Below are 11,237 nucleotides of genomic sequence, written 5' to 3'. Positions count from 1 at the left end.
CAAGGCTTTTTTTCCCGGTGGAGAGTAAGAGCGCTTTTAAAAGCCCAGTCCATGTTATGCTAGATTCGCTACTTCTGCTTTTGAAAGCTTTTCCCTTTGTTCACTGTTAAAAAGAAAAAAACTTCTGGGCCTGGCGTAAGAGACTCGGGACGTCACGAGGGAAGGCGAGGGACGCATGGCCAGCGCAGTCGCGGTGGGCTTCGCGCCCCTGCCCGGCGTTGGCTTTCGCTCAGTTTCTCGATAGCGGGCTCCGCCGGCACAGCCTCGGCCGCGAGGTGGCACCGACCGCCCAGGCCTACAGGCGCGACCTCAGCCGGCACAGAGCCTCCTTCCGTCCCTCGCTCTGGGCCGGCGGATCGCCTAACGTTCACCCTCCACCCCTGCGCGTGGGTCCACAGAGCGCTGCTCCCCGCGCCTCCTCCCCATCCCTGGGCAGCCCGGGCGAGTCCGCTGAGAGGGGTGCGGGGGGCTGCGGCACCGCCCGAGGCCGTCACGTGGCCGGGACGAGGTGGAGCCCAGCTTCAGGGGCGGCTCTTCATACTCCCTGATCCTTAGGATTTGAGTTGCGATCTTTGTCCGCGCTCCGCTGCTTTCCACACCCGCCCTTCCCACTTTAATAAACGGGCTAAAAGACGGATCCAGCGGAGAGGGTAAGTTTCGAGAACACCTTTTAAGGGACTGACTTTTTGAGAAATGTCACTGATGAGGTGACGGATGGAAAGAAGAACAGGCACGCGAGCGGCGAAATGGGCTCCAGGGAGCTGCTGGCGCGCAGGCAGCCTTTAGCTCGGTCCCCGTGCGGGCGGGGATGCTCGGAACCACTTGCTACCCGGGACTGCCTGCGGTGTAGAGCGGAGCCCGGTGACCGGGTTCTGCATGGAGTCCGAGGTCCTCGGACTCCAGTGAAACGCCGTCTCCCTCTTTCGCTGGCTTTGGCATCCTTCCGGAGCCCCCGCGGGCTTTTGCGGAGGAACGCGCCGCTGGGACCTCCGGGGAGGAAGGTTTGGCGGGTCCGCCTTCGCCGCGCGCGCTGCACGTGTCCGCGGGGAGCCGCCCCGGACCCCCGTGGGCGCCCGGGCACGAGTTTGATGGAGCTCTGCTCCCCGGTACCCGCGCCTCTAGTTGGGCGCTGCGACTTAGGAGAGACACCCTGAACCCGGTTCCCTACTTCGAGTTTTCGCCATCTAACTCTTCAGCTCCTTTTTATACCAGTGAGGGTGCAGGCCAGCTGGGTAAGGGGTTGCCAAAGGACTGGAGATAGATGCGACCTCAGAATGGTTCGTTGGTCCCAAGTAGAGGAGAGAGAGGAAATGTTTTAAAGACTGATATTGGATCAGTGAAAACTGAGTTTGGGCTCTGCTTCTTTGGTTCTGGTTGTTGAGGATGTTTTCTGTTTTGCTAGTCTTATCATTATGGGTAGAGGCGCCCCCTGACAGATGGGTGGCCTGTGGGAGTGAGTGAGTGTGTGTGTGTGTGTGTGTGTGTGTGTGTGTGTGTGTGGCGCTCCGGGTGGGAGGTGTTAGGAATGAAGCCAGTTGGGGGCAGTTCACCTAGTTACACAATATGAAAAAGGTGGGCGTGGGCGCGGGAGCCTGCGGGCTGGAATTTAGACAAACACATCCCATTTGTACTTTGGTAACTCAGGAAAAACCCGGGGAGGGGGGGCGGGGGGCGTGTTTTGACATTCCTTTTTCCTTTTTATTTAGATCCATCTCAGAGCTCAGAATTGCCCTGCCCACCAGGATCCCCCGGGAAAGCGTACCTTGCTGGGTGGCACACTGTCAGGGGGAGCCCAGAGCTTGCCAGGCTCTGCCTGAGCAGGATCCCCAGCAACAGAGGCTGTCAGCCTCTAGACCACACACTGCTTCCCCCGACAAGCAAGAAAGCAAAAACCAGCTGGCGAGGCTCCCCACCCGGGAGTAAAGACTTGAGTGCTCTGCAGTGGGTGACTGCTGCTTTATTAGCTTTCCTTATTGGTTTAAGGTGCTGTCTGTTGAGCAAACCCTCTTGGAGGGGAAAAGAACAGAATTATGTAACTCATGTGGATAAACTAGCAATAACTTTGGGAGGGCATGTGTAACAAGGCAGACATTTCTTTTCCAAAAACAGGGAGGTGAGCAGCCAGTTCTGAGTATGTGACAGAATGTATCTGTGGCAGGTTATGACCAGAAAGCTTTATTTTCAGGGATGAACATCACTAAGAACAGCAAGCAGTAAAGGCCACCGTTCTAATTGGAAGAGGGAAGGATATTTCCCTTAGGAAGGGGGCTAATTTGCCAACTGGTGATGAACTAGTGTCTCTTTTGGTTCTAAAGACACTTGACGGCTCTATTGAGGTTTAACCACCTTTATTTTTTGCAATGTCTGGAGTTGCATACGTTATTTTAGAAATAGCTATTGGCATATATAGTAAATATCAAATCGTTTTCTTTTGCAAAGATGATGTATATAAATTCTTTCTCAATATTGTTATTTTCTGACCATTATTCATTCTTGAGATTACACTAAGGTAGGCTGAAAGTACACATTTTATTCAATGCAGAACTGTTTTACACAACTGGGATGACATGCACTTAGCAAAGGAGATTTTTCAAATACACCAAAAAAAAAATAATAAAGTTGCATTTTCTGTATACCTAAGTTAATTCCTACTTAATAGAAAACTGCTGTTCCTCTAGCAAATGTAATTCCAAAGCTATCACAGTAGAGTTTCAGTCTATTGAATCTAAACTCATCTGAAAGAAAGTTTTGTAGCCCATATATTGTAAAAATGTAATGAATGTTTGCATTAACTCTCATATGGGGAATTTCCAAGGCCAGAGATTGAACCAGAGCCGTAACAGTGACGGCATGGTGAGGTTTTTCTGTGGGCCACCAGGGGAGTCTTGCATTAATTCCCATATGTATTGAATTTTGTCAAGGTCAGTTAGTGGATATAAACCTTCTATTTTTCTTTCTTTTCACTGCAGACACCATGGTCTGTGCCTCTGTTATCTCTCACCTGAATTATTGCATTAGCCTTCTTCTCTCTCTTAAGTCCTTGAAAGCAATAGCTAGGGTAGTGATTTTTTAAACCTCATAGAACTGCATTCCTTCACCGAAGACTCTCCCATCTTTGTTAGAGGAGGTCAAAGATCCTAGGAATAAGGCCCCAGAGAGTCTTCTCTTCTTCTGCTTCCCTTTCCAGTCACTACCCTAGAGTCTGTCCCTTATTCACGTCCCTTTTCATCTGTTTAATGCATAACATACTCCGGTCTTAAGGGTTTCACCTTTGTTTTCTCCACCTGATTTGCATCCCTGAGTCTGCCTGGCTTCCTCCCGCCCTCCCTGTCCGGTCTTAACTCACATGCCACCCAGTGATAAGTGCCCCCCTCCCTCGCTGCCCCCCAATCCCAGTAGTTCCCTTTCCTTACTTTATTTTTCCTCATAGGATTTACTACCATCTGGTGTACTGTCTCTTTTAAGGAGTTATTTTTTGTCTTTATCTGCCCACAAGGCTAGAAACTCAATGGGAAAGTTCACCGTTGTCTCCACTAAAACTCCACCTGACACAAAATAGTGTTCAGTAAATATTTATTGGATGAATGAATTCTCTTTCAGAAACAATCCCCTCCCCTTTTTTTGACACAAACTAGAACACCCACCACCATATACCTCACTTAATAAAAGGACTATTATAATGAGCATCCATTTTGCATGTAAAAGGACTGTGATAGTCTGTACTAAGAATGCCACCTACCATATCAGAAAACAAAGGATGTTGCAGTCATCAAGCTATCACATCACAGCTGCCCAGGATTGTGGCCCCTGAGGGACTCAGGATGGGAAAGCACAGGACACTAGCCCCAGACAGCGGCAGTACATAGCAAAGAAATTATTTCAGTGAGCCAGGACTCTTGCATCTTCCCATACACAGAAAAGTGCTAAATTCATTCACTCGAAATGTCCAGCTTTCTTTAATTATTAATAAGCTTTTGATGTTCTCACTACCTAGTCTTTGTTGCCAAAACTCCTGTATAGTCTGGCTCCTCTCTCACCTGGGAACAGTAATGGTTCACAGGGATGTGAGAAGCTGCCCTCCCAACTTGAGTCTTCAGCAAGTCTGCTGAATAAAACACAATTCGCAACTTTTGTGTTGTGTGTTTTTTTTTTTTCTAGTCAACAGGATTCAGCTATTGATGTTAGTATGAACTCACCCAAGAACCTACTCCTCCATCTATGCAGATGTCATGGACATAATTTTATTCTAAATTGAATATATGCAAGGAACTATTTAGACATACATGGTATCACCTTAAAGAGGTTATGTTGCAATTGAAAGGGGCCAATTAAGGATTCAAGAGACTAACTGGTGCTTTGGAAGCTGGATAGAATTTGAACAGGTACTGAGAAGAGGGAGAGGCCAGGATGCAGGAGCTGATGATGGCCAGGAACACTTGATATGAAAGGCGCCCTCCCCCCCACATGGTACAAAGCATTCACAGTGGCGTTGTTGGGCCAGGAATAAGAGGCAGAGTAGGGGTCTTAATCACTTAAATAAGCCAGCATACGTGTCAAAAGAAAAAAAAAAAACTTTTTATGAATGTGATGATAAACACAGGGAACAGCAAAAGAGTAAACATGAGGAAGTGAAAAAGGACATCAAAATCAAAATGTGGGGAAGGAGAATAAGATCTAGACTCTTTAACAATGTGTTTGAGCCTATAGGACTATCAGTCTAAAGTAAGCAGATAGAGGAAGGGGTTAATATACTTGAAAAACAGGGCAACCACAAATCAAAAACAATACATTCACACAAATCAAAAAGAGGGCACAGGCATAAAATACAAAGAAGTCATCTAACCAAAAAAGAAAAAAAAAAAAAACAGAACAGAAAAGAAAAAGAAAGAAAAGGAAAGGAAAAAAGGAGAAAGAAAGAAGGTGCTCTCTGGCTGTACCTGCCAAGTCTCACCTGGTGCTCTGTGCTGATGGGGAGCTGGCCGGGGTGGGGGTGGGGGGGTCAGAGGAAGTGATTTCCTGTCATGCTTTGTCTACTTTAAATAATGAAGAAAACCCCAGATAAATGAGAAGTCATGTTAAACATCTTGCTAGCAACCTGAGCATGAAGGATGATGCAGAATTTTCTGGAATTCTTAAGTGAGAAATTTCCAAAGAATTTGGAGATGAGCACTTGCTTCCTCCAGGTTTGTTCTGACACTGAAAGACATGGATATTCTACCCTTTGATATTCTTGAGAGGAGAAGTTGACACCACAGAAGTTCAGGAGTTGTTGTGGGCTATGACATATAGGAGAGTGTTTCTAAGGGGCTTGGGACCATTTGCTGAAGTGGCTGCAGTGCTTGCAGTGCTGCAGTGCTTGCAGCCACTGGACAGACATCTTCTTGAGCAAAAAAAAAATACAAAGAAACTGTAAGGGACTAAAAATAACTCCAGCTATGCAGCAGTTGGGGTAAGTTATGGGCAAGTAGATACAAAAAACCCTGAAATCCCAGCTGCCACTTCTGAAGAGCCAGAGCAAAAGCAGAGTGTTGGAAGCAAAAGCAGGGAACTACACGTGCCCCACTGCTCACACACCACTGAGAAGGTCGGTAGAACACCTAAGCACTCCTCTGGCCAGATCTGGGACCCACCCCTACCTTCATCATATGTAAATAATCAGCTCACCCCTTCCCCTCCCTCAGCTAGCAAGCAAGAGAACCTGTTGCTCGTTTCTGCTCCCTCCCCCCACTTGCAGCAGGGGCCCCAAAAAAGCCTTGCCTGAATTTTCCTGTCTGGCCTTTTGTCAATTTCTCTTGATTCAGGAGACCAAGAACCCAAGTTGGTAACAATCCTTTACCAACAATCCTTTACCAATCCCTCACCTTTCCTAGCCCTGATACTTGCCTTCTCACCAAGTGGTAACTGCCTGTATTTTCAGTCATCAGTTTTATAAGGCCAACTTATAGTCTCATAATAAAAAACACCCCATATTCTAGAAAGCAAAAACAACCAAGGAAAGATTCCATAGAGGCATCGTTAAAAGGCAAAGGCACATTTCGTTCGTTAAATTTATCTCCTTTTCAATAGAAGTAAATCTGCATGATTTTCTTTATTGTCCTTAGAGAAGAAAGAAAGAAATGCAGTCCCCTCTCTTAACACAGGCACAGTGCCCTGTGAATTAACCTAAGAAACCTCATCTCTCATGTATATTTACTTAGTAATCAAGGGAAATCAGATTTTTTTTTTTTGAAAAGGAGGTTTTAAGCTCTACAAGACTATTGTCTTTGATTTGTTTTGTGGGTAAGAAAAGGGTATTCCCATCACAAAATGCTGTGAACAGTCAAAAAGACTGAAATTCAGATCCCTGCATTGTATTTGTACTGTGTAGTGGGGAAGGGGGTTGTTTATAAGACTACAACTTTAGAAATCCTTTGAAGTGGCTGTCATGTTAATAAAACTCTTGAATCTTAAAGTCAGAAAGATCTTCCAACTTAACCAGTTGACTATTCCATACAATGTGAGAATGTCCCCGTCTTTTGCAGGGTGGTTATAAACCTTTATGTGTGGAACACTTGCTGGCTTTGCAGGGGTTTCATTCCTTTTGATGAAATGTTTGTTCCTCACAGTGATGTGAAATATATGTATATATATTAAGGTTGCACCCACAGCATATGACAATTCCCAGGCCATGGATTGAATCCGAGCCGAAGCTGCAACCCGAGCCTCTGTAGTTGGATTCTTAACCCAGTGCACCCTGGAGGAACTCCTGAAATATTTTCAATGTAATCCCACTTTCCTTGGTCCTCTTTCTAACTTGAGTAGATATAGTATTCTGAGCCATAGGCTACTCATTCAAATGTGAGATGTCTGTGCCATTTGGGTAAGTCTTTTCTGGATTAAACATCTTCTCTTCCATCCGTCCTTCATGGGACCATGTTTCTTGATGCTTCACTATATTTATCATCTCCTTTTGAATGTACTTGTGCCAAATAGTCCACCCAAAAGAGCAGCTCAGTGTGGTAGAGCAATGAGTACCACTTGATTCATTCTTTCTTTTTTATAGTAAAAGGAAGAATTAGGTAACATTTTTTTTGTTTTTCTTTGTCACTTTCATATCTTTTTCATGTTTTAATCTGAGCATTAAGTCTTTTGTTATACATTCATATTCCTACCATGTTTAGGAATGTGCTGATGGTTGTTTATGTAAGGCTTTGAGCATGGGATTTACACACACTTTGCTAGTGTACAGATAACTATACTTTGGTGAAACTCACGTGTAAGTATGTCCAATTAAAAGCGTTACTAGATTTTTTTCAAAATGTTTGAATTGTTTCTGCTATTTAAAAAAGATGTTTAGGAGTTCCTCTCATGGCTCAGTGGAAATGAATCTTGGATCTAGGATCCATGAGGATGCAGGTTCAATCCCTGGCCTTGCTCAGTGAGTTAAGTTAAGGATCCGTCATTACCATGAGCTGTGGTGTAGGTCACAGATGAGGCTTGGATCTGGCTTTGGTGTGGCTCTGGTGTAGGCCAGCAGCTGCAGCTCTGATTCAGCCCCTAGCTTGGGAACTTCCATATGCCATAGGTGTAGCAGTAAAAAGATAAATTTAAAAAAATTAAAAAAGATGTTTATACGGAATACATTTTATCTCTTTATTTCAGTGTCTTCATTTTAAACAGTAGGATAAGTCAGAGTTCCTTTTGACAGCCCTCTATAAAGTTAGTAAAGCCATTGGTCATTTTCTCTACAGATTGTTCAGTTCAAGGGAATGAAGAATTCAGGATAATTTTGTGCAGTGGATTCCAATGTGAAGAACAAGTTGCGTATTTGACTTGTATTGAGGAAACACACTGTCCAGTTGTCTGAATTCACCTTCAACAGCCAAACCAATCAAAATGAATTCAACATTATCTTCTCAGGTGGAAAACCATTCAATCTACTATAACTTTTCAGAGAAGAATTCCCAGTTTTTGGCTTTTGAAAATGATGATTGTCATCTTCCCTTGGCCATGATATTCACATTAGCTCTTGCTTATGGAGCTGTCATCATTCTTGGGGTCTCTGGAAACCTGGCCTTGATCATCATCATCTTGAAACAGAAGGAGATGAGAAATGTCACCAACATCTTGATTGTGAATCTTTCCTTCTCAGACCTGCTTGTTGCCATCATGTGTCTCCCCTTCACATTTGTCTACACGCTGATGGACCACTGGGTATTTGGCGAGGTGATGTGCAAATTGAACCCATTTGTGCAGTGTGTTTCCATCACTGTGTCCATTTTCTCTTTGGTCCTCATTGCTGTGGAACGGCATCAGCTGATCATCAACCCTCGGGGCTGGAGGCCGAGTAATAGACACGCTTATGTAGGTATTGCTGTCATTTGGTTCCTGGCTGTGGCTTCCTCTCTGCCCTTCCTGATCTACCAGGTATTGACTGATGAGCCCTTCCAGAATGTGACGCTGGATGCGTTCAAGGACAAGTACGTCTGCTTTGACAAATTTCCGTCAGACTCTCATCGGCTATCTTATACCACTCTCCTCTTGGTGCTGCAGTATTTTGGACCACTTTGTTTTATATTTATTTGCTACTTTAAGGTAAGAGAAGTTTCCACCCCTCCTGTTTGCGTTTTTAATCTTCTTTCCCCAGGATTCCTCATTAAACGAGTGGTTCAATTTGAACTCATTTTTTTTTCCCTTTCTGTAGATCTACATACGCTTAAAAAGAAGAAACAACATGATGGACAAAATGAGAGACAATAAATACAGGTCCAGTGAAACCAAAAGAATCAATGTCATGCTGCTGTCCATCGTGGTGGCCTTTGCAGTCTGCTGGCTGCCTCTCACCATCTTCAATACCGTGTTTGATTGGAATCATCAGATCATTGCCACATGTAACCATAACCTCTTGTTCCTGCTCTGCCACCTCACAGCCATGATTTCCACCTGCATCAACCCCATCTTTTACGGCTTTCTGAACAAAAACTTCCAGAGAGACCTGCAGTTCTTCTTTAACTTTTGTGATTTCCGGTCTCGGGACGATGACTATGAGGTGATTGCCATGTCTACCATGCACACCGATGTCTCTAAGACATCTCTGAAGCAAGCAAGCCCAGTCGCACTGAAAAAGATCCACAGTGATGATAATGAAAAGATCTGAACCTGCCTAAGCCTATGGCCCCAGGTGACACTTGCTTTAGAAAGAACAACCTGCCACAGATGCTCACTACCTGTTCTCCCAAGGAATGGAGTTGAAATCACTTAAGGAAGGCCATGATTGTCTTGTGTTGCTTTTTACTGCTTTTGTCATAGCCACCATCATATTTGGAACCAAACAGATGGGTTTTGGAATCTTCTGGCAATAGTTCTGACCAGACGTCTTTGAAGTGCTTTTTTGTAAACTTATGCATATACTGGAGTTCCCATTGTGGCTCATTGGGTTAAGAACCCGACATCTAGTCCATGAGGATTCGAGTTCTATCCCTGGCCTTGCTTAGTGGGTTAGGGATCTGGCATTGCCCCAAGCTTCGGTGTAGGTCAGAGATTCGGCTCAGATCCAGTGTTGCCGTGGCTGTGGTGTAGGCCCCATCTGCAGCTCCAGTTCGAACCCTAGCCCGGGAACTTACATTTGCCACAAATGCATCTGTAAAAAGAGAAAAAAAAAACTTATGCATATGCTATAAAGGCTCTTATATTGTATTTATTAGAATGAAGTTTCTTTAAAGTGTTACTGTCCACTGACTTTAGAGCAGGACCCTGATGTTCTCCTTTGATTGGACTGTCGTAACAAGAGAGGAGATTGTCAGTTGGTCAAGCAGTTCTGGGTAAGAATAGATATCCTATTTGCCTGTCACAAAGGACAGCCTGCAAGAGCAGCTTTCAGGATGTGAGCTATGAAGAGTCTCTGTCCTATATCCCTAGTTTGAAGTCATTTGAAAGTAATTTGCATTTAAAAAAATTTAAGTTTGAATCTAATTTGCTTCTTATTGATGATCACTTAAGATATGAAATGCATTTAAAAATACTTCTTAACTGTGAATACTGTGGTGGAATTGGGCTGCCCACAATAATTAAGTGGGAAAATAGTTCTCTGACTTCACATTTATTTTGGACCCTGACAACCAAAGGATTTCAGAGTAATTAGTTTAACACATAAATTGGTAATGCTACTGCTAGTTGAATTATATTTCTGTGAGTTAACGGTCAAGAGGCTTTCCATTCTTCACAGACTGTTCCGTGTTTGTCAAGCTTTTAGCTTAAATATACATGTAATTGAAAGGCATTTAATTCCAGCTTAGAGTATGTATAACCGCAAAGTGTATTTTCCATACATCAGTGCCTATAGAGTAACCCTTTTTTTTTTACTTTCAATGTCCACCTTTCAAAGGTTCCCAAGGTACAAAGTTGAAGAATGTCCAGCCTGGCCAGCGGGGGTCATACTGAAAACAAGATGTGTCATGAAGCCCATGTTAACTTGTGTGAACTGTGTGCCTTGCAGAGCCTTATCAGTCATATCCTGTAGACTGAATTATGGTGTCACATTTGTGTACTTCATTTCACGTGCCCTGTAACCATGATGGGGCTGAGAATCACAGAGAGGGAAAAGATTTTAAAGAACAAGACCTGTCTTTGATGTATTACACAAAGTATTAAATGTGTTTGGTTTTCAAAGGGCAGATATTCTCTTTATTAAAATTCTTTCTGCTTTTTCTGAGTGATCTCTTGTGTATCTCTTTAGCGTCATTTCTTTTTTCTTTTTTAGCCTCTTGTCTTCCCTCCCATAAAATTCCACAGCATCCTCTGCTTGCTCAGGATGTGTTTTCTACCCTGTGGTGTAACCCTTGATGGCCCGGCCCGGCTTCCTGAAGGCAGAAACTGTTTCACTTGACTCTGTGTCCCAGGGCGTTTAGAACAGGGCCAAGTCCTTGGTGTTTTTTTTTTTTTTTTTTGGTTTTATTTTGTTTTTAATTTCTAAAACAATCAGATGAATAAGTAATGACCCAAATCCTTCCTTCTCCTTTATGATCGTTGACATTACACCCTGGTGTTTCCTTGGACTCCTCCTCCTTAATTCATCTTTACCAAGGAGATATTTTCTCTTTTATTATGTTATTTTCCTTCCTAAACAAACCTAAATGAAGCAAAAATCACATTTTAGATTTTAGAAACTTGCACGATTAGTCTTGGCAAGTGAAATAAATGTCAGTCTTTTACTTTGAATATTAATGTGAATTCAAATTAGAGCCTAAGAATGACTTTTA

General features: G+C 43.7%; 1 protein-coding gene across 1 annotated transcript; it reads left to right on the top strand.

The window, feature by feature from the left end:
* Positions 1–366: 366 nt before the first annotated feature.
* NPY1R (neuropeptide Y receptor Y1) lies at positions 367–10,687 on the top strand. Its single transcript, XM_047799284.1, has 3 exons — positions 367–650; positions 7,731–8,574; positions 8,684–10,687. Exons 2-3 carry the CDS (start codon positions 7,876–7,878, stop codon positions 9,134–9,136), a joined length of 1,152 nt encoding a protein of 383 aa, XP_047655240.1. The 5' UTR covers positions 367–650; positions 7,731–7,875; the 3' UTR covers positions 9,137–10,687.
* The last annotated feature ends 550 nt before the right edge of the window (positions 10,688–11,237 follow it).

This window comes from Phacochoerus africanus, chromosome 10 (genome assembly GCF_016906955.1).
Source record: "Phacochoerus africanus isolate WHEZ1 chromosome 10, ROS_Pafr_v1, whole genome shotgun sequence".
Classification (NCBI taxonomy): Eukaryota; Metazoa; Chordata; class Mammalia; order Artiodactyla; family Suidae; genus Phacochoerus; species Phacochoerus africanus.
Note: the sequence above shows the minus strand (reverse complement) of the source record. Positions and strands in the feature narration are given on the sequence as shown.